The sequence below is a fragment of the Phacochoerus africanus genome, chromosome 4 (genome assembly GCF_016906955.1).
Source record: "Phacochoerus africanus isolate WHEZ1 chromosome 4, ROS_Pafr_v1, whole genome shotgun sequence".
Taxonomy (NCBI): Eukaryota; Metazoa; Chordata; class Mammalia; order Artiodactyla; family Suidae; genus Phacochoerus; species Phacochoerus africanus.
This window is the reverse complement of record NC_062547.1, coordinates 108,355,192-108,379,973: the sequence shown is the minus strand read 5'-3', so window position 1 is coordinate 108,379,973 and position 24,782 is coordinate 108,355,192. Positions and strand designations below refer to the sequence as shown.

The following is a 24,782-nucleotide window of genomic DNA, read 5'->3' as shown; positions in this document are numbered from 1 at the left end:
ACAGAGGTGTACATAACAGTGTCTAAATTTTTTTCATCTTTTCGAATACTTAATAATGTATAATTTTTGCACTTTTTTATCCTTAGGTTTGACGTGGGCTTATCCATTTTATTATATATTTTTTTTATTTTTTGGCCATGCCCACATTATATAGAAGTTCCTAGGCCAGGGACTAAATCCATGCCACAGCAGTGACCCAAGCCACTGCAGTGACAGTGCTGGATCCTTAACCCACTGCACCACAAGGGAACTCCAGCTTATCCATTTTAATGGATGTTCAAAGAAATGGTTTCTTATTTTGTTTAGATTACTTTTGTCCTATTTTATTAATTTAAACTTTTGTCTTTATTATTAATTTTTCCTTTTTATTGCTATGACTGCTCTTTTTCTCACTTTTTAAAGTTTATGTGATTTTAATTTTATTCTACTTTCTCATTATAAAAGAATTTAAGGCTGTGAATTTTACTCTGAGTACTGCTTTAGCTGGGTCTCATGGGTTTTTGTTATCAAGTATTCTCCTTATATTATTCTCTAGATAATTAAGAATTTCAGTTTTAATTTTTCTCCTTGTTTCATTGGTTGTATAGAGAATGGTCCTTAATTTCTAAGTAGCTAAGTTTCCATGGCATCTCTTCATGATCTAATTCCAGTTTTATTGGATTATATCAGAGGATAATAGCTATAAAACTCAAATTATTACAGTACGTTTAAGTTTCTTATTGTCCAGCTACGTATTTTTTAAATAAATGTTTTATATACATTCAAAAAATGTATATTCTCTTCCTAAAATGTAAAATTTTATATCTACATGGATATTAAATTATATTCATTCTATGCTAAATATACATTAAATTAGTCTGTTGATTAAAATATACAAATTGTATACAATTTCCTTCATTGCCTTTTGGAATCTATTTGATATACAAACTATCCCTCTATAATTGTATGTTAACTAACCTTGCTTTGAATTTTTGTTTTACATGTTTGACAGTGATGGCTTTTGGTGCCTAAAGGTTTATAGTTATCCTCAGTAAACTGTACTACTAGATTCTTTTAAAGACAAAATTATAAAAGTTGAGATTCTGATTATTTAATCTGTTTATAGCATTATTTCTAGGATGGTGCCTTTATAATGAATCTGTTTTTTTCCAAAATCTCTACACATTCTTTAAATCCTATTGCCTCCACAAAGATTCTCCTAATGAAGCAAGAGAGAAATGCAGATTCTAATCTACTTGTATGAGGTGCCTTAGAAAATGAAGATTATGGTCCTGACTAAAGTATTGTTGCAATTACCCTCTTCATGTTCAACTTGATCCTCTGCAATTCTTCAACTATTCTAAGGAATTTATAATACCTTAGTGTCTTGCATTAGTTATTTGATAACATGTCTTAACTTACTCATTGTAATGTACTTCGGGGAAGAAATAATAAAAACTAATGGTTTGCTGAATGGTATTGGGCTTTACACATATAAATTCACCAAGATACAATCCTATCAGATGAGAGCTATTATTGGCATCATTTTACAGGTAAGGAAACTGACGCTCATTAAGGGTTAAGGGACTTGCCTAAGATCTTGCAACCAGCAAGCTGCCAAACTGAACATGTGGTTTATCTTATTCTCATAATGTCTTATAACAGAAATGAGGGATGAGAGACAAAGGAGTAAGGAAAGACTGCAGGAAAAATAAAGAGCTTTAGAGGTTGCTGTAAAGTTTTCAGTTTTAAATGTGAGGGGTACAGGAAGCTCTAAAAGGGTAATCATAGAGGGTGCTGTGATCTGATTTCTGTCTAATTAGGAGCTCTGTAGATGTAGGAAGAAGGACAGATTCTAGGAATATAAGGGTGAAGGCAGATCAGTTAGGAGAGCTGCTGTAATAGTCCAGGAAAGAGAGAAGGGTGCATGGGCCAGGGAGGGAAAGATGGGTGTGGTGACAAAAGGCTGGATTCTGGATATATTTGGAAGTAGAACCAATAGGATTTTCTGGCATATTGTTTATGGGGTGTGAGAAACAGGAGCCAAGAAAGACGCCAGTGTATTTGGTCTAGAGTAACTAACACAAGAACTGCCATTTACAATGCAGTATTTCAAACAACAGAACTTTTTTTATGACCATTTACTTATGAAAACTGAATAGGTAACTAAGGGACAAAGATCATAGTGCTGTTAACCATATATTGGTATTTTTATTCTCTATGTTCTCTAAGTCAGAAGACACAGTTCATGAGATGTCAAAGGTTAAATCTATTTATTAGCCTAAATGGCATATGCAATGGTTTCATTCAGGGATCAAGACACAACAGTCCATGGATGGCTGCCTGTTTCAGTAAATAAAGTTTTTAATTGGAACACAGCCAAGCCATTCATTTACATATTGTCTATGGCTGTTTCTAACTATAGAACTTACAAGTGGGACCTTATGGCTGGCAAGCCAAAATATTTACTATCTGACACTTTAAGAAATAATTTTCTAATCTCTGGCTTAGATTTGGACAGGAGTAATTCAAAATTGTGTTAAACTACACTAGGATGACTGCAATGTGTTTTTCAACAGCCAGGTAATCAGAAATATTTTATCAGAATTCAGATTAGTAGCATTTCCTTCTGGATAGACATGAGAAAATATAAAAAAAAATAGTTATTGAATAATTTAGGATAAAGCCACTAACATATATTTGGTTTGTTTAAAAGGAAACTTTTATTTTATAAGATATGTGTAATAAAAAAACAAGTGAGTGTGTGTGCATTTGTACATAGACATGCACATATAAAAATATACAATAGTAACGTTTTCTGGGAAAGATATAGGCCATTAACAGATTGGAGGTTCAAAATCATGAAAAATAAGCATGCATCTCAGATTCAAATAGATCTGTATTCAAATCCTTATTCTTCAATTTACTGGCTACCTGGCTATGGACAGGTTATTTAATATCCATGAGTTTCAATTTCTCATAAAAAAGTGGGAACAGGAGTTCCCGTTGTGGCTCAGTGGTTATCGAAACTGACTAGGAACCATGAGGTTGTGGGTTCAAGCCCTGGCCTTGCTCAGTGGGTTAAGGGTCCAGCGTTGCCATGAGCTGTGGTGTAGGTTGCAGATGTGACTAGGATCCCGCGTTGCTGTGGCTCTGGCGTAGGCTGGCAGCTACAGCTTCGATTCGACCCCTAGCCTGGGGACCTCCATATGCCACGAGAGCCCCCCAAGAAAGGGTAAATAGACAAAAAAAGTGGGAATAACAGTACTTTGAACAGAAAATTTTTATGAGAATTAATGAAACAATGCTTGTACAGTGCCTATTATAATAATTTACATAATGAGCACTCGACAATGTTTTCTCCTTTAAAAAATTCAATAGAAAAAAATCAAACCAAAAGGACTCCAAATCTTATTGAAAAAAAAAATAGATGATTATTAGGGAGTCTCTTACACTGTAGTTACTTTCTCTAACATCCTCTTAAGTATTGCGTTAATTCAAAAATAGCAAAACTTGCTGGATCATGTGGTAGCTCTATAATTAGTTTTCTGAGGTACCTCCATGCTGTTTTCTGTAGTGGTTGTACCAATTTACATTCCCACCAAGAGTGTAGGAGGGTTCCCTTTTCTCCACACCCTCCCTACCATTTGTTATTTGTAGACTTACTACTGATGGCCATTCTGATTGGTGTGAAATGGTACCTCATTATAGTTTTCACTTGCATTTCTCTAATAATTAGTGATGTTGAACATTTTTTCATGTGTCTGTTGGCCATTCGTGTGTCTTCTTTGGAGAAATGTCTATTCAGGTCTTCTGCCCATTTTTCAGTTGTGTTGTTTGTTTTTTTGCCATTGAGTTGTATGGATAATGTGAGAAAAAGAATGTGTATATATATGTATAACTGGGTTACTTTACAGAACACTGTAAATCAACTCCAATAAAACTTTTTTTAAAAATATCAAAAATTAATTGAAAATAAAAGTCTCCTTTCTGTTTCTCATTTTTAATAAGGAAAAATGGTCAGTGTATATTTGCAGCTCTCAACCAAGATATCTAACAGGTTTAGACTACAGTCACAGTGGAAAACAGTTAATAGTTCAATCATATCTTCCATAAGTGAATATTAAATAGATTTCTGTAAAAATAAAGAGGAAGCATCATAATTCAAACTTAAATAATTAGCAATCAACTATATGAGATCTTCACTTGTCATTTACAAGATCCATTTAACACTTTTGTATTCTATTTAGTTGTATAATTGAACCCTGCTGTTAATGACTTGCCTTTTTGTTGTGTTTTTTTTTTTCTTTGGCTGTGCCATGGCAGGCAAAAGTTCCGGGGCCAGGAATCACACCCATGCCACAGCAGTGACCTGAGCTGCTGCAGTGACAAGGAGTTGCCACAAGAGAAGTCCAGCCTTGCTGTTATTTGTTGAATTATAAAAATAAATACAACTTAATAATTTGATATGCAGCATCCTAAATGATACCAATCCCCTATTAAAATATAAAATGGGACAACAATTTAATGTGAGGCAGCTAAATAAACAAAACAAGGGCCTGATGACCAACCACCCTTTCTAATAATCACCACATTTTCTTTGCTATTAGCTTCTCCATTGGTAAAATAGATAACATTACTTCCTCACTTGAGGAAGAAGAAGGGTATATCATTTTAATTCTTCTGTTGCTCTTTTTCCAAATCCTGGAATTTTATACACATTGCCTAAGTCTTTTTAAATAAGAAGCAAATACTAATCCAGAATTAGGCTATTTCTCGATTTTTCTTCCTCAATGGCAAAATTTCTATGCTTCTTCTATTTTTTTTTTTTTCGTAAAGGGAGAAAAACTAAGAACGGAAGAAAAAGAAACACTAAAGACCATGAGTCATGTTCATTTTAGCACAGTGACTTAATGCACTCTGTCTTCACACATGGTCTATTTTTTCCTGCAACAGAAATGTACTCGTGCAAGATGGGCTACTGGAGCACCATTTCTGTCTTTTATACTCATAGTCTCACAAGTCTTAGTTATTTCCCAGGCAGCTTCTCTCAGTCAAATCCCATTAGCTATGTTTGTTCTAGTGTGTAGATGAATCAGAACAGGACGAAGTATATAGTGGCAGATAGGTCAGAGGGCTGGAGAAGGCAAAAAGGAATGTGGCTGCTGTGTGGTCAGGGCATCCACTGGGGTTGCAGATGCAAACTCTGGAGTTAGGTGTGGCTCCTCCCTGGGCATTTTCCACCAATTCCCCAGCTGCTTTAGGAAGAGCTCAGATACACTCTCTACAATTAGCATAACAGATAATCTACTGTTGGTGCCTAGAAGGCTGAGGTTAAATTTTCTCCTTTTGTGAAATGAGGCTTAATCTGAAAGTCAAACTGGCATGTGAGGGGAAATGGAGAAATGCAAGTATGGGGTGTCTCCCTTCCTTTTATTTTTGTGTCCAAAAGAATACTTAAGAGTTTCTATTTTTTAAAAATGCAAATACTGTTACATACCAGTAACTAGAAAGGAGACAAGTAAATCACAACCCCGAAAGAACTAAAACTCATTCCACTAAAGCCTCATTTTTCTGAGGTCCTTGTTAATTTTGCCCTGAATTTTAAGCACTGACTGGAGATACTTTTTTTTTTTTGCTTTTGCTTTTTAGGGCCACACTCATGGTATTTGGAGGTTCCCAGGCTAGGGGTCAAATTGGAGCTACAGCTGCCGTCCTTGGCCACAGCCACAGCAACTCCAGATCCAAGCCACGTCTGTGACCTACACCACAGTTCATGGCAACTCCAGATCCTTATTCCACTGAGCAAGGCCAGGGATCGGATCAAACCTGCAACTTCATGGTACCTAGTCGGATTCATTACAAAGGGAACTCTTTTTTTCTTTCTTCTTCTTCTTCTTTTTTTTTTTTTTTTAAATGAGAGTTGCAACATTTATTTAAGGTTCTCTCTTCGGTTTTTTGCTTCTATTTTTTTTTTCTTTCTTTTTTGCCACACAGGCAGTATATGGGAATTCCCGGGCCAGGGACTGAACCCATGCTGCACAGCAGTAACCAGAGCCTCAGCGGTGAGAATGCAGGAACCTTAACCTGTGGGCCATTAGAGAATTCTCTGGGGTTACTTTTTTTAATTCCACAGTGATTGAATTAAAAATAGATTTAATATATTATAATATCCCCCAAATCAGCCATAAGCCAAACTTTCATACAAGTGACTTTGCATGAAAAAGTTTAATTGGCATTCTGAATATAAAAAAATTAAAGCACCACAGCAATTCCGCATCTGTATTACATACCTTATGTATTACATTCCTTATATATTACATCTTTGATAAATAGATATCCTGGGGAAATCTGTTTGTAAGTGATGTTATGTTAAGAGCCTGATATTTTAAAACTGATTTCTTAAACTAGTTCAGAAAGAAAAGCCTATGAAAGCTGGGTTCTTATTACATGATTATACATATTGTGGAGGCAAGGGGACTTTCTTCAGTTAGAAGATGAAAAAGTTAACATATACATTTCTTTTCTTTTCTTTTTTTTTTTTTTTGGTCTTTTTGCCTTTTCTAGGGCCGCTTCCACGGCATATGGAGGTTCCCAGGTTAGGGGTCTAATCCGAGCTGCAGCCGCCGGCCTACACCAGAGCCACAGCAACGCGGGATCCGAGCGGCCTCTGCGACCTATACCACAGCTCAGGGCAACAACAGATCCTTAACCCACTGAGCAAGGACAGGGATCGAACCCGAAACCTCATGGTTCCTAGTCGGATTCCCTTAACCACTGTGCCACGATGCGAACTCCCTATATACATTTCTTTTTTCTTTTTTTTTTCTTTTTTTTTGTCTTTTTGCCTTTTCTAGGGCTGCTCCTGCGGCATATGGAGGTTCCCAGGTTAGGGGTCTAATCCGAGCTGTAGCCTCCGGCCTACACCAGAGCCACAGCAACTCGGGATCCGAGCGGCCTCTGCAACCTACGCCACAGCTCACACCAACAATGGATCCTTAACCCACTGAGCAAGGCCAGGGATCCAACCTGCAACCTCATGGTTCCTAGCTGGATTCGTTAACCACTGCGCCACAACGGGAACTCCTTTTTTTCTGAACCCATATACATTTCTTAATGGTTGTTTATTTGGTGGAAAAAGCAAAGAGGAAGATCGTGGGAAGCTCTTGAGAAAATTTTGTCGGGAGTATATTGTTCGTTGTGCTTTTATTTCAACAACTACATTCTTTCATCGTCATTTAAAAATAAGTGATAACTTAAGCCTTGAGTTTCATTTTTCGACTTGTTGCCCTGGGGTGTCTGATCTTTAAACTCAGAATCATTTATTTTTCTGTTGTTCTTGGTGATAGATATTTTGTGCTCAAGAACACAGGGAAAGACGGCTTTACAATTTCAAAGCTGATCTGTGACTGGTCAAGAGACAAATATAGAAGGAGACCAGAATTTATAAGAGGTTCAGAAAGAAAAAGTGTATTCCTCCACAGTTCTCAAACTACTCCCAAAATAAGGAAGGAAAATGACAGTCTAATAATCCTAGGAAAGAAATTCATTTATTATATGGTTTCAAGTTATGACGTTCAGAGAAAATATTTAATTTTGCAAAATTATATTTTCAAAAAATTAGTTTACATTTGTAAATCCTTAAATCAAGATTGCAGGGAACCTAAGCGGCAGACATAACACATGAGTAAAATGCAATCTAAACATAGGATTTGAAAAGACTTATATTAGATGAGTCCTTTTTTAATAAAGTCAATTTACAAAGTTCTCAGTAAAGTGGAAAAATCCAAGCTGATTTCAAATAAATATAAAAAACATTATGGTTTCACACTGACGAAACTGCTTTTGATAACTTCTTTTCTAGGCATAAAAGAACTTTAAGAAAAACATATCCATTTGCAGTGTTCATTCTCTGATCATAAAGGCCATTTTCAACGGAAATTACTTACGAATAAGCACACTGAGAAACTTACCTCCTTGCTTACTCTCCCCAGGTTTCTCTTACATGGGTTCATGTTTACTGTTACTTGTTTGTTTGGCTACCTCTCCTCTCCTCACCATGTTGTCTTACCTTCTCCATGAAGTCATGACTGAAATTACAAGGTCTGGCAATTTCTTCTTCATCCTAAGGCTCATTCCCATCTCCCTCAATACACAACATAACAATGAATTCACATTTCGTGAGAACTTAGCAGGCAGGGGGCAACTGAACATATCAATGGTGTTACCTTGCTCAGTCCTCAGAATAATCCTGGTTAGGTACTATTATTATTCTGTCTACAGATGCAAGACTAGCTGGTTAAGAAAATTCCAGAGATGACACTACAAAAGCTGGGAAGAAACTGCTGTCAGTCTGGTGCTAAAGCCTATATTCTAGCCTACTGGATTTGGTTTAGATTGAGACAATATAATTTATGTAAAATCACTGTAATTATGCCTTATTTATTCTATTTTATAATCAAACCCCTATGGGATAGTTAACACATTACATTGATGATAATACCTTACAATGACCATGAGCTGGCAGTTTATCAAATTATTTTATTTGTCTATATGAGAGTTGGTGATAGCAAAAACCGTCAGGGTCCCTGGTCAGAAAGAAAATCAAATGAGGAAGAAAAAGTGCTAAAAGAGTCTCAAAATACCACTACTTCAAGTCTCTGGATTTGAAGCCGGTGCCATCAGACACCAGATTCTTCTTACTTTACCTCTATTCTAGGCTACTTAAAAGCTGCTCACTCTTTTCTCCTTCATCTTCCCCAAACCTGAAATACACTGATTAAAAAGAAATTTATTAAAGAGGATAGAAATTATTTTTTTAGGCATTCCCGTCATGGCTCAGTGTTAACGAATCCGACTAGGAACCATGAGGTTTTGGGTTCGATCCCTGGCCTTGCTCAGTGGGTTAAGGATCTGGCATTGCCGTGACCTGTGGTGTGGGTCACAGATGTGGCTCAGATCCTCAGTTGCTGTGGCTGTGGTATGTGGTGTAGGCCGGCGGCTACAGCTCCGATTGGACCCCTAGCCTGGGAACCTCCATATGCCATGATTGTGGCCCTAGAAAAGACAAATCAGACAAAAAAAAGAAAAAAAGAAAAAAGAAATAAACTATTTTTTAAAAATTTCAAGTCAGAGAAAAGAAAGAGTGAGTTTACTTTGAATATAAAACTGATATTGCAATAGGTAATAAGCCACTTTCCTGAGACTCTCAACAGCTGGTTTAATGGGAGCAATTTTTTTTTTTTTTTTTGGTCTTTTTGCTATTTCTTTGGGCCGCTCCCGCGGCACATGTAGGTTCCCAGGCTAGGGGTCGAATCGGAGCTGCAGCCACTGGCCTACGCCAGAGCCACAGCAACGCGGGATCCGAGCTGCGTCTGCAACCTACACCACAGCTCACGGCAACGCCGGATCGCTAACCCACTGAGCAAGGGCAGGGACCGAACCCACAACCTCATGGTTCCTACTCGGATTCGTTAACCACTGCGCCACGACGGGAACTCCAATGGGAGCAATTTTTTTAAAGGTTGCTCTGAAGTCGATGGTATGGCAGAATGGACTGCATCCCAGAGGTCTGACACGGCTGGACAGTCTTTGCTAAGACACTAATGCAGACCTGAGAGCCATCAACAAAACTAGTTAGCTGTACTATATGTACTATTGCTAAGTATACCTTCTCTTCACTGCTATTGCACATCTGCTTGTTTCTCTATCCAAACTTACCTAATGATCTCAAGTTGAACGTAAATCAGAGTCACTGATGCATCTTTCCTATTGCCAAAACTTAAGATTTACTTTATAAAACAAACAAAACAAAATAAAAAAAACCAACTTGTTGAGTGAATATACCTCTTTAACCAACCTGGTCTGCCTCAAATACCAACTCAAGTTTTGGGTCTTCAGTTCTTTATTTCCTTAACTTTTGTTGCTCTTCTTGATCTTCTGCCATTAAAAAAATACACTTTAACTTCTCAAGGGCCTTCCTTGTTTCTACATTTTAATTACTCCTCTTTTTCTTACATGATTTTCAAATGTTCTAGTCTTCATATTATAGTTATTCTTGATTTCTTTTTCTTTTTGTTCTTTATCATTCTATTTTCTTGATTTTTTTTGCCAACTACTTATTCCTTTTCATCTTTTATTCCTTTCCTCTAACATTTTTTCTTTTGTTTCCTTTCTTACTTGCTTATCTCCTCTCCTCTTAAAGATGGGTATTAAACTTAGTTTCATCTACATTTTAAGACAAGAATACTTTCTTCACCAAAAGTACTCATATTATCACAGTTCTGAATCTTCCTCATTCAGTTCATGAGGAAAAAGTTCATGAGAAAAAGAGTTTCTGGGGTTTCTGTATCTATTTCTTCCTGAGTATTCTCAATAGGATAATTATCATTTCTCATGAAAGTTTATGAGGTATATGACCTATATGCCAGCTGGATAAAGTCATGGCACATGATCAATAGGGAGTGATAGGGAAAGTGGAAGAAACCAGTTCTGAGATGATCAGACAGAACAAGTAATTACTTACACAGGTAGGAAGTTGAAGTTTCAAGTCAGAGAAAACCCAACTCAATCTGGATGAAACAAGAAAGGCTAACATAAAGGAAAAGTCCCTAAGTAGCAATGTGACCAAGAGCCTCTATTCTTTCAGTATCTCTGCACTGTCATCAACAGTACGAGTTTTATTCTAGACATGGCTCCTCTCATGAATTCAGCAGACCCTAGGACTTCATACCTTCTGTTCACATGCATGAAAAAAAAAAATGCATTCCCAGCAAAGGTCCTAAGATTTGACTGGACTGGTCTAGGTCACATGCCTTCTTCTGAACCAATCATAAAGAAAAGGGAAGTAGAAGACAGTGATTTGCTAATTCTAGTCCCTGTGCTCCACCTCTGGATCCTGGGTAAACAGTTCCCTGGGAACCACAGTGAGAAGGAATGGTAGGCTGGAAAGGCAACCAGCAAACGTGCATTGCAAGAGGCAAAGCTGAACGCAGACAGTTCAAAATAACATGCTGCAATTTCCTTATTAATATATGTTGTTTTATCCATAGAGTTATTTTGATAATTACAAGATTATGAAAATTGAGCTCCTCTTCCTTCTTTTATAATTAATTCCCCTAGGAACTTTTTCTGAGAATGTTCACCCCAACACATTAACTATTATGATTATTGTTAAATAATTTAAGTGTTTTTATTGTAAAAAAAAGGGAAGAAAAAAAATAACAACAGAATAATAACAAACTACAACAAATGACTATTTGAGAAAATGATATTTTTGTTGGAAAAGAGGGCTTAATGAGTAACCAGTGAATATTTTTACAAAGTAATATAAAGTCATTTTAAGCAAATACAGCAGAAAAATCACTTTTAAAAGTGAGAAGAGACAAGAAGAAGCAGATTTGAGAAGTGAGCCACTATCACTGTTCTTTCCTCTTCCCAATCTCATTATACCTCTTTTTACTAAATACTAAATAAAGAGCTTATAAAGTGAAAAGGCCAGGACACTAATAACTAAACATACAGAAAAGTCATCTGCTTGGTCATTTCGGGATAGGCAGGGCTGAGGGAGTAAGGGCCAATTTTACAACAGTAGTTATTTATAAATACTTAGACAACACATGGATATTCAAATAAATGAATGTCAATCCTTAGTTGTCCAAAAAGGACCATGTATATCTTTGAGCTTCTGAACATCAATTTCAAAAGAATTCTCCACAGTATGTAGAACATTTTTATTTTCTCAGTACTTTAAAAAAGAAAGAAAGAAAAAGAAAGGACAAGGGGGAGGCTACCTGCAACAGTGAGTCATCAGCCACTGCAGCTCTACAACACCTAGGTCTTTCCCTGTCTCTGCAGCGCCTCAAAAGAAGAAGACTATCTTTTAATGACATACATAAATCCCTGCACTGTCTGGCTGAAAAGCATAATCAATTCTGGCTTTTTCATGCTCAATGAAACACCTTGCACACATGACAGTAGTGGGTTTGAGCTTTTCGTTTACATGTAAAATAGGGAAAGCCCTAGCAACAACCTAGTTCTACTCAAAATGCTCTTTAAGTCACGGTAGCTTGAGTTCTGCCACTATTTCTTCAAAATATATTCTCTTATGACAAGCAAGTCATGCTAAAGAAAACTCACAATCGGCCACCTGTAAGAACAGTTTTTTTTTTTTTTAACTTTTCAAAGTGTAGAATATTTTATTTTTCAAATTCTTGGCAGTGAACTCACGCTTTTACTTTTCAACCTGTGGCTGCCATAGAAGGGTATTCATACAACACAATCTCTCAGCTGCAGCTTCTCAATATCATATATCTTTATTACAACATTTTTTTCATATTTTAATATATACTTACATGCTGCCTTAGAGGCTATTACTCCATTGAGAATTTCAACACATAAATTTTCAAGGTTCCATTTCAAAACACAAATAATATGGGTAAACTTTTTAAAAAGAAATTTAACCAAAAATTTACTCCTCTTTATATTTAATTATTCTATCCCTATCTGAGGAGTCTTGGAAGCAAATGTCTCCTTTTAAAGAACTAACTACTGCTATAAATGCAGTATTTTTCTTTTAATTATAGACTGTATACAGAACATGTGAACAATGAAATACAGAATTCCTCTCACCTGTTTAGGTGTAACCCCAGGCATGCGAATATCCAATGCAAAATCTGATGAATCAATAGGAATTACTGGTCTGGTGGTACCAAGACATTCATTAGAAAATGATCTGGAAGTTTCTTTAAACCTTAAAAAATAAGAAAATTTCTTTGAACATAATGGAATCTTAACTGGACATGAGATGGAACATGCTTGAACATAATGGAATCTTGACATGAGATGAAAAAAATGAATTCTATGACTTTAAAGATTGTTAAAAAAAAACAAAAAAAGATTAAAGATTGTTGATTTAGACCCAGAAAAGATGTAATAACCATATAACGTTCTGTAACATTCTCAGAATTGAATTGTAGAGTCCAACAGCAACATATACTCAACTTGTAAACAAAATATAATCAAAGTAACCAAGGATACATTTAAAACTTGATTCAATAAAAACTTGTCAAAATATGTATTTGTTTCTAGCTAATGAAAGTACAGAATGAATTAACTAGAATTATCACAGGCTGGCCAATCTTCTAATGGCAGAAATGTTAACTACAAGCCAGTAAAATTTCTGTAACTTATTTTATGAATAACTATTACTAGTCAGAAACAAAAAACGGACAATAATATTGCTAGGAGGCAGAGCTGTATGAGGGGGTAAAAGATTGCAACATGAATTACAAATGTACAAGTGCATAAATATTTAACACAGTAATTAAGAGGAGCCTGCATACAGCTCAGTGTTTTTCACCAGCTATTACAGTCCATGATCTGCTTCTCCCCATCACTTACCTCTCTTGCTATTTTACTCTTTAGGCTGTTATAAACAAGAAGGCATTCAAGGCTAAACGACTACATTGTAGTTTCTGAAATACCTCCCCAAGAGGGAGTAATTAGTATTGGAAATCACAACTTCCAATTGGAGTTTTGAGAGCCAGTGCAGCTTGGCTACCAAACAGTGGGCTTTTTCTGTCGGGTGGACTTTACAAGAAGTTACTGTGCTAAAATTCCAAATGATTCCAGCGAAGTTAATCAACCATGTATATTTCTCCAACATTCTGGTTCATAAGTGATTCCATTTTTCAACAGCATGCACAGAAACCATCCAAACAACATTCCGCATGTTTTTTTTTTAAAAAACAAACAAACACACCCACCTCTTAAAGACAGAAAGTGGGCTTCTGAAACCCAAACAGCTGCTTTGAAAAACAAGGAGAACTAGCAGGCTAGGAAAGCCAGCCATGTCCACGCTGCTCCGGCCCCGCCGGGAGGACCCGGCAGCTCGGCGCTGGGCTGGGGCCGGCGGTAGGGCAGCGGCGCCGCCAGCAGCCGCTACTTCATGGCCGGGGCGCGGCGGGCGTCCAGCGGCGGCCACACACCATCTGCCCCGAGAGCCGCGAGGTGGACCGGCCGAGGTGTCCGAGCCCCGTGGGAAGGCGGTACTTTTGTTCGGTCAGCGAGCGGAAGCTCTCCTCCCTTCAGAGGTGCTTTCTGCCTTGGTGCTGGGGCTAGACGTGCGGGTTCCTTATCGCTCGGGAGTGACAGGGACTGTGAGGGATATCACACAAACCCGCGTCAGTCATCATTCAGAACCTGCAAAAATAGAAGCAGATAATGGATGACTAACACATTACAGCATTTGTCCTCAGCAAATCCCAGCTGAGGTTCTTTAATACATTAGTAGTTTCACAAGCTTGAGCCCAAGCCTGGGGAAAATGCTGGTCTGTTGAGTTCCCTCCCCTAGGACCAGCCCCCAAGATTTCACAAACCCTCATAGCCCCTCTTCTGCTTTTCGCTCTTTCCTCCTTCCTCACACCCACTCTCTTTTTCTTTACTTACTTCTTTCCCCCTTTTCCTTCACATACACTCCACTCTCCGAATTTCTTCTCCTTACTTCCTGTATCACTCTCTTCTATTATAAAAATGCACTTAATACCTCTGCAGAATGTAAACAAAGTTATTCACACAAGTGATAGGCTAAGGCACAAGAAAGGGGGGAAAAAAACCTAAGGCAGAGACAAAGCACTTGGATACAACAGTAATCAGATAGAAAAGGACTTTGAGAACAAAGGCATGTTTATATACATGCATCACAGAGCTATAGATCAAAGGAGAAAACACCCCCCCGCCAGCATGATCACCACAGAAGTAAGCAATCACTGATGTTCTCAGAATTATTTTAAAACAAACCAAAAATCTACAGCTATCATGCTATATGAAATGGCCTATTTAAAAATCCTAAATCTAATATACAAAGTAATAATTCTTTACTTATAATACACACCTCCCAAAAGATACTCTTTCTTGAATAAAGTTTGAAGACTTAATGCAATGCAATTAGAAGCAGTAAGGAGAATCTAAGCTGCCCCACATGAATTTTATCTACTAAGGGTATGATCAAGAAGTTAACATTAATGTAGATGAGAGGCTGTGCAGAACTATTACAACATCTCAATATTTTGTGAAGAGGGCTCGACTAGGCCAAATTTTAAAATATGTGTGTTTTGACTTTACTGTTGTTCTGAATATATTACAGACAATGTAACCAAATATGTTGTTTTAGTCTGAAGGCATTATTTTAAAACCTATCACTCAAAATGTAAAAATACTTTCAAAGAAAAAAGATTTCCTAAAGTTTTACTTATCACTGAATATAAACATATTTTGGGGAATCACAAATAAATCCATTGGTCAGATGAATAACAGTAAAAAACAAAAATCAGTAAGATCATATAGAAGTGCTCCATGAATAATAAATTAGTCTCTAAATCATCCTCTGGAGATCACAAGACACTAAAGCTAAACAATACAAAACAAGCAAACAAAAACTAAAACTAAAACAAACAAAAAATGTGAACTAAACTTTAAATCAGAAGAATTCATGGTCATTTCTTGCTAGAAGAAACATACCTTACACCAAATATAAATAAAATGTGATTGGCTGTCCAACCTATTCAAGGATGCTTGAGGTTCACCAGCATCCAAGGACCACAGTTAATTTACATAAGCAATGGCATTTTTAAAAGACTGATGATATTTGTTTGAACTTTCTCTTTGGCTTGCTATGTGAGCTTTCAGAACAAAAATGTTCAGCTTGGTCAGAATCCTGTGGGTAAAGGAAAGAACTCCTTATGGGAGAAGACAAACAACTGGCCAGAAGGCTATGCTATTGCCTTTGCTGACAATAAAATGTAATCTGTATAAGGATAATACTACACATTCCCTGAAGTTCTTTCTCTTTATACATGTGTGAAGAAGGGATTATATTTTATTATTTCATGCAGAACAGCATTCAAGGACAGTCCTTTGTCAGTTGGCAAGGAGATTAGGTGTTATACAAACACTTGAAAATAAATTTGGTGTTAAAATTCTTTAACAGGAACACATCCTTAAGTGCTAGTCTTTGAAAAAAATTCCACTTAGCTCTTTGATTGATTTTATTACCTTTGATGTCCCTGAACCACACACTAAAAAAAAAGGGAACTGAAGTTGTGGGTAAAAGCAAAGTTGTTATTGCAGCCATGCAGAGAACAAAAGGTCTTATAAAAATGAAAGCTAATTGTGCTTCTCGGTTCTTGATGCCTTGTCAACTAAAGACAAAATACAAATCATCATATGAAAAAATCATGTCTAATCATTTCATTTGTTATTTTACAATACCTGATAATTGTGGAATATATATATATATATTTCTATGTATAATATTCAAATCTCAGTAGTCTTCTTCAGGATTAAAATATTCAAAATATATTCCTTGAGCTAATTCATTTTCTAATTCAAAAATACTTAATTTCATATTCTGTACAAAATATTATATGTTGGGATTTTATAAAATGAAGTAAAAGAGAAAATAGTTTATTAAGGGAGATGTGGACTTGACACAAGTAATATCAAGTGTTTTTAGAATGTAGCAGTCCTGTGAGAATAGGGTAAAAGGGACTCAGGGAATTTTAGGGAAGGAAAGATCATTGCAACCTTCAAGAGGAGGGTAAGAAAAAAGAGAAAGGTAAAGCAGTCTTCAATGGAAAAGGTGGCCACTGAGCAAGAGCTTGGAGTGTGATTGGTTTTCTGCAGTGGGAGCTAGAGAGCATCTATTCCAGGTGAGGGACACAGGAGCCCAAATGGGGAGAAAGGATGTTTGAAAAACAAGTAATAGATTCTGCCTCCTAGATGCAAGCTGCAGACCCAGATTTGATATTTTATTTGTAACACAAAGCAAATACTCTGTTTATACATTATAAATAAATTCTTAGCAAGCATGATGTATAGTTTATACCTGTACAAATGTTAATTCTAGGAGCAGTACTATTATGTAGACAGTAAAGTCTAGGACAGAGGACCATAAAACTAATATGGCTTTTAAAAGTGAGCAGTCTATTCTTTTCCATTTTTATTTGAAAAAAAAAAGATGGTTGAAATTTGTAATTAGTCAAAGAAACAAATAAATATATTGTCCTTTCACTTACTGATTCATTTATCAACAAGAGAGCACCAGTACAGCATAGAGTCCAACAGCTTGTAAACTGAAGAAAAACTGCCTGGACTTCACCGTTGACTAGCCTCAATTTCCTCATCTGCAAAATGGAAATAATTCTACCATCTATCCTTGTTATAAGGAGTAAACGAATTCATACCATTAGAATAGTGCCAGACACATAAATAAATTTTCATTTTAAGGAGATTTTGTGTGGTTTCCTACAATAACTTATGATTAAACTGATTAAAGGAAGGATACATATCCATTCACTTAGCAATTGGACTCTAAGGATTTATTTTTGGGCAAAAATTGAACAAGGGCACAAACATGTTAATAAGAGTATCTACTAAAATGGATTATAATAACAGATAGCTGTTATCAATGCCCATCAATAGGAGATTGGTAAAATTTGGGGAGAATATCATGCATCCCTTTAAAAAAGGACAAATGGGTATATTTTTATAGGCAAGGTCATATTTTATGACAGACTTTTTCTTTCTGCATAACTTAAAAAAATGTTTAAACAATCTCAAATCTACAGAAATACTGTGAGTAGAAAGATTTTTTTTTTTTCTTTTACCATTTGAGAATAACCAGTTGCTGACCTGATGTCTCATCACCCCTGGAGTCTTTAGTGTGTATTTCCTAAAGTACATTCCACTATAGAACTACAATATAACTATCAAAATAAAAATACTCACTTTGATACATTACTTTCATCTAATCCTCAGTCACCAAACTTTGTCAACTATCCCAATAATATCCCTTATAGCAAGAGAATCTAGTTCAGAACCAAGCATTTCATGTAAAATTATCAAGTCTCTCCAGAGTTTCCTTCACTCAAGGACAGTTTCAGTCTTTAACTTTTATGCCCTTGAGTATATTGAAGATTGCAGGCCAATTATTTTGTAGAATGCCACTCCATTAGTGTTTGTTCTTTACTTACTAGGACTATATTCAGGTTGTGCATCTGTAGCAGGAATACCACAGAGATGATGCTGTATTCTTCTCCCTGCATTTGTATTAGTTATACATTGCTGCATACCAAATTACCTCAAAACTTAGTAGTTGAAAACAATAAACATTCTCTCATGTAGTTTCTATGCATCAGGTAAAGAAAAAGCTTAGGTGGGTGATTCTCTCATGAGGTTGTAAGCCAGATGTTGGCAAGGGCTGCAGTCATCTGAAAGCTTGACTGGGGATGAAGGATTTGCTTGCCTGATGGCTTACTCACAAGGCTGGCAAGCTAGTGCTTGTTGTTGGCAGAAACAACATCTCCTCACAATGTGGCCCTCTCTCTAGTGCTGCTTGAGTGTCCTTATAACATGCCAGCTGATTTCTCCTACACTCAGTGATATCTTATTGGATCTAGCATCAGAAGTCACACACCATCACTTCTGTAATATCCTATCCATTACACAGATCAGCCCCACTCAGTGTGGATAAAGACTAATAAGGCCAGGAAAATGAGGAGACGAGGATCATCTTAGAATCTGGCTACCACAGTATCTTATTAGATATAATTTTGATTTGTCTCATTACTGAAGATGTAAATTTTGCTCATATCATTAAGTGATGTCTTCTAGACTTTTCCACTGTAAAGTTACCGCTTTTCTCTTTGTAGTTAATATTTTTTGGTGAAGAAGTTATTTTTGACTTTGTAACTATTCCATTTCCCACCAAAATTTAATTTTATCCCTTTACTTATTATAAATCTGGACACAAAGTTTCCTATTTATTTCAGTGGGTTTTTTTGTTTTCTGTTTTTTTTGTTTTGTTTTTTGTTTTCTTTTTTTTGTCTTTTTGCCTTTTCTAGGGCTGCTTCTGCGGCATATGGAGTTCCCAGGCTAGGGGTCTAATCGGAGCTACAACTGCCTGCCTACACCACAGCAACAGCAAGGCCAGATCCAAGCCGTGTCTGCAACCTACATCACAGCTCACGGCAACACCGGGTCCTTAACCCACTGAGCGAGGCCAGGGATCGAACCCGCAACCTCATGGTTCCCAGGTGGATTTGTTAACCACTGAGCCACGATGGGAACTCCTCAGTAGGTTTTGATCTGTTTATTTATTTACATTACTTACTTTGATGCTCAGAGTATCTCAGTCATGACCCCTTAAGCTCGCTTTCATGTCATTTTGATATGTCCTATCCTCCTTCCTTGCTTTTTGTGCCCTCCTCTATCTGGGCTCAAAACCCTCCACCAGACCTTGCTCCTTGTGTTTTTTATCCCATTTGGCCTTTGCTGACACCCTACACCAGGCTGCCTACACACATGGATGCCCTCCTCACCCTGTTTCAGATGTGACACCCCAGTCCAAGCCATCAAACTCTGCTCTCCTCCTTACTCCAGGTGGGCTTCAAACCCCATGCCAGGCCACCCATCCTGAATGCCTGCCTTACTCTGCCCCAAATAACAGCTTTAGGACTGAATTTTTTCAGAAAGAGAAAAGACGTTAATTTAAAGAAATCAAATTATAGAACAGTATACACATACATTTAAAATTCTGAAGTAACAGAACGCAGATTTCCAATGATCTTCAATGGGGATAGGTTAAACAAAGAAAAAAACAGGGAGGCATTCACGGTCCATTTATACGCTTCTGCAGTCCTTTTAACTTTCACAAGCTTATATTACTTTTGAAAGCATAATAGGGATATATTTATATGTGTGTGTGTAATACATAAATATTTCTATAAAATATTTTATAAATATTTTTGTATTTTGTATAACATTTAAAATACTGAATATGATTCTACAGATTTTAATTTATGAGTCAATTTCTGAATTCAGATTGTATTTTGAAATATAACTCTTCTTTTGTTGGGAAAAAACTTTACAAACTAAATTTTATGGTGGTTATATAGCTCTAAGGTAAGGTTTCTCAAGCTCGGCACTAGCAACATTTTGGGCTCAATAATTCTTTGTTGCAGAAGACTGCCCTGTGCATTACAAGATGTTTAACAGCATCTCTGGGTTCTACCCACTAGATTTCAGTTGCACTCCCTGGGGTTGTTAACAACTAAAAATGCCTCCACTGTTATATAAGTACTGCTCACTAACCGACTGCACCACTGGAGATCCAGGTATTGCCAAATGTCTTCTGGAAGGACAAATCAAAAATCACCCAAGCCGATGGGAGTTCCCATCATGGCGCAGTGGAAATGAATATGACTAGGAACCATAAGGTTGCGGGTTCAATCCCTAGCCCCAGTCAGGGGGTTAAGGATCCAGCGTTGCCATGAGCTGTGGTATGGGTCACAGACGCGACTTGGATCTGGTGTTGCTGTGGTTGTGGCATAGGCCAGCAGCTGTATTCCGATTGGACCCCTAGCCTGGGAACCTCCATATGCTACAGGTGCAGCCCTCAAAAAGCAAAACAAAACAAAACAAAAATGCCATCGTTGAGAACCACTGTTGTAAAAGTTTATTAACATGCAGCTTAATTTTAAATAAAATGTGATATAATAATACCTGAATCACTGTAAATCAACTATACTTCAGTTTTTAAAAAGTGATATCATTCCCTTCAACTATATATATATATATATAAAATGAGATATAAATTGATTTTTAAAAGTACTTGCAAATATGTAACTTTTAAAGAATGGGAAAAGAATAATCATAATAGCAACTAACATTTATTGACATAGGCTAGGCATTGACCTTATGCATATTACCTCACTGAACTCTTATCAATTTTAAGTACCAGTTATTATTCTCATTTTATAGATGAGCTTAGAAAAATTAACTAACTTGCTCTGGTTATAAAGCAGTAGAGCAAGGATTCAAATCTTGGCTTGCAGACTCCAGAATTGATCCTCTTAACTCATGTTCTTCAATATGAAACAAATTATCAGCATAGCTAAGGGTTGTTTTCTTAAAGTACAACAAAAAGCAAATTCTCTGAATATCATTTTATTTAAAAAAAAAAAAACAGCCAATGTTTATCAAGAAGTTACTATACAGCAGGCACTGTGCTAATAATAAGCATTGTATACAGATTAGCTCATCTGAATCCTTATTCAAATTTCCTATGAAATTTGTACTATTATATCATTCCCATTTTACTGAAGTGAAAACTGGAAACAGAATTGGTAACTTGCCCAGGGCACACAGCCAAAATATAAACACAGGCAATCTGACGCCACAGTTGAAGACCTTAATTATTCAGCTATAAATGCAACCTAGTTTGTTTTTTATTTTTTTCATTCATATATTAGGAAGCATTAACATTCTACAACGTTCAAAACATTCCTCATTTAGCTAACTCAGAAAGAAAAAAAAGAAGATCTATGACAAGAGTCCAAATCAGATCCCAAATACAGGTTTTATCTGGCATGCAAGAATTTTGCCTAACTCTTCCCCTGAATTTGAATTCTGCGTAAACATTTCAGAATGAAAAGAGTTCACATAAAATGTGTCTCTTGAAGAGTTATAAAATCTGGCATCACTAGACCCACATTTCCACATGGGAAGAATCAGCTGAATCAAGGTCTTCCTTTATAGACAAGGTCAGCAATCTGCAGATCACCACAGTCCCCACAGCTCCCTATTTATTCCCAGATCCTGAGGCCAAGAGCAATGGTTTTAACTGCCACTCAGCACTGTGGTACAGTTTTGCTGTCTGTCCTTTTTGTTTGTTTTATATACTTTGCTGTTGTTTTTTTTTTTTCCATTAACATTACCAGCTGTACCCTAAAGTCATTTGCGTTGGGACCCCAGAGGTACACTCTTCTCTATGTGGGAAGAAACACATAGCATCCTGCACAAAGCAGTGTTTGCCACACTTAAATACACTAAGTTGCTGCTTCTTTTCTTTCTCTCTTTTTTTTTTAAGGCTTTCTTCACTAGCATGACACACTAAATTCAATGGCGTTTTCTGCACTTGGCTGTGTTTGAGATTCATCTCTTCTTAACATGTAGCCAATTTGAAGTACCCTTCCCTTGCAAATCAAAATTAGCTGGGTATCTATTAGAATATATGTGATAAACAATCTCAGGGGTACCATTCAGCATTTGATTCTACTGTAATAAGAACTTGCCAAGAGTAACAAATTTTATTTATTTAATTTCTTGGTTTCCATGATCAGTACCAGATGCCCTTTAAATATGTCCATTAGTCATCCTGTAAATGCTCAGTCCTGTAAATATTTCCATGGGGAAAAAAACAAGAGACATTATTTTTAATTAAGTTTCTCAGCTTTGACTAATACAAATGTTACTTCATAACACATGTATCTAAATTCAGGGCCAGCGTATTTTAATGTAAGATAAAACAGATCCCTGTGTTCCAATCAGCACACATCCTTTAGTTGAAAGGACTGCACTGGGAAGTTCTCAAGAGACCACCACACTGCACAGGAGAGCATTAACCTTACTGACGATGTCAGAGAGTGGAACGGTGCCTTTGTAGGCAACTCATTTGCCCACCAGGTACCTCATTTACTTATAAGCTTAGAATGTGACAAAAGATTTTGTTTCAGAAATACAGCACAAAACACTTCAGCAGCTATGATCAACTTTAAATGTTCTTGCTGAGTTGGGGAGCAGGCCTTGAGCTTGGTCCTACAGGGTCATTGAGCAAATGCCTCTGGGTTTTCTGTCCTAACTCACAGAACAAGTCAGAGTTGAGGGCCAACATTTATAGGCTATCTCTAGGGCACTTCAAAAATTAAATTCTCTTCTTCTTTCAAAAGTCTTTTTTTTTTTTTTCTTTTTTCTCCCCTAATAAAGTATGACTCATTGGCTGAAATAAGTATTGAAAGATCTTTTCATTACTTTTGTAATGCTTCCTTTGTGGGTCCTGCATTATTATTTTCTATTTCTAAGAGGAAGTTGTCATAGAATGAAGGGGACTGGTGTGTGCGCTACATTTAAGTGCAAATATTCAGTCCCAGGCACTGGGCTTAGTTGGATGTGGTCTGAAGGCAGGGATCTATCTTTGCTTCTGTCTTTCTTACAGCTAATCAACATATTTTTTAAATAGAATGTTTTCTTTTGTAGGGATTTTTTTTTCCTGTTTATGCTTCCACATCCTTACACATAGTTATTCCTGAAGCATTTCAGTACATATTTTTAAAACGCCTTCCTATGACTTCAGAGGAAAGAGCTATTAACTACACATGAACCTGGATCAGATCCAGAACATGCAGTTACAAGATAAGTATTCTCTATTTCGATAAGTAAAAAATTTTCAGGAAATTTCTAGATTTTCACTCAAAAATAACACTGAACTTTATCTTTTGCTTCTTGTGCTATTCACACAGAAGCATTTTCTCCCAGAGCAGAATCAAATTTTCAAATGATTCATGTTTTCCATTTTGAATGTTCACATCCTTACAATAAAATACCCATAAACATACCTCTTGCTAACATAAAACTTTTGCTATCCTTGCCTTTAAGCATCTCGGATGCATAATTACATTCCTTCAAGTGGAATCGATAATCACAAAATGCTATTACATAATTGAAAAACTTATGGGAATTTTTGTTAAAGATCATGAAAGAATGTCAAACCATTCTCTCATTTATACAATTCTGCTCATCTGAGTTTATGGAATCCCTAGAGGGATTCCATAAAATATATACTACACACTGCCCCCCTCAATCCATATAATTTGAGAGCCATTAACAAAAGAAACACAACTGCTTGAAAACATTTTAATGTCTTTTATTTTAGGGTATAGAAGCTTCAGTAAAATATAGCTTAATCATAAGAAGACTATTTGAAATTGTAAATATGCAATTCACCACTGAAAGAAGTACGGTATATGAAAGTAGCTTATATTCAGATATTTTAATTTCTCATCTATAATAATAAAAGTTTTCTTTGATCAGTGTCCCCAAACTCCCCACGAACTATCAACGCTGAGCTGCATAATGTTCTGGCTAAAAAGGATCAAAGCATTCTTGTTTGCTAGAAGTCTTTGATATTGCTTCACAAACAGGTGGTGAATTTATTTTTTTTTTAATTATTTATCATTATTTTTTTCCCACTGTACAGCAAGGGAGTCAGGTTATCCTTACATGTATACATTACAATTACATTTTTCCCCCAGCCTCTCTTCTGTTGCAACATGAGTATCTAGACAAAGTTCTCAATGCTATTCAGCAGGAGGTGGTGAATTTATTTCATTGCTATTAAACCGTTTCTTGCTGTCTTGAGTTTAGGAAGAAATGGTTTATTTTAACAAGGTGCTTACAGACGGGCTTGCTCTCCCTAATTTTTAATCTTCTTTACAAGGTTTCCCATAGTGACTTGCACTACATCCTAGAAATGAAATAAGAGCTGAAAAAAAAGGAGTTCCTGTTGTGGCTCAGCGAAAATGAATCTGACCAGCATCCATGAGGACGCAGGTTTGATCCCTGGCCTTGCTCCGTGGGTTAAAGATCTGGCGTTGCTGTGAGCTGTGGTGTAGACCATCAGCTGCAGCTCAAATTTGACCCCAAGCCTGGGAACCTCCATAAGCCCTAAAAAAAAAAAAAAAAAAAAAAGACCTGAATCAAAGATGAGGCCCATGATCCTCTGAGCATGAAAGAACTGTACACAGTCCTAATGGCATCACTCCAAGGAAGTGAGGCCCAAGCATGCTCAGTTGATCTTATTTGCATCCTATGTCCACTATTGAAGTTGCATGCCCTAACTTGAGTTACATCATAACAGAAAGTTGAATTTTTAATAATTATCATTGAAGAGTTAAAAAAAACAGGGC

At 36.6% G+C, this 24,782-nt stretch overlaps 1 protein-coding gene across 2 annotated transcripts in view; it reads right to left on the bottom strand.

Annotated features, from left to right (window-relative positions):
* PAM (peptidylglycine alpha-amidating monooxygenase) overlaps positions 1–14,185 on the bottom strand; it is a 151,836-nt gene extending 137,651 nt beyond the window's left edge. For both annotated transcript variants that reach the window (XM_047778367.1, XM_047778368.1), the window contains exons 1-2: positions 13,746–14,185; positions 12,610–12,730 (exon numbers count right to left, since the gene is read on the bottom strand). In XM_047778367.1, the coding sequence (XP_047634323.1) occupies positions 12,610–12,730; positions 13,746–13,831 (207 nt within the window). In that variant the 5' untranslated portion in view covers positions 13,832–14,185. The remainder of the gene's footprint in view (positions 1–12,609; positions 12,731–13,745) is intronic.
* Positions 14,186–24,782: the final 10,597 nt, after the last annotated feature.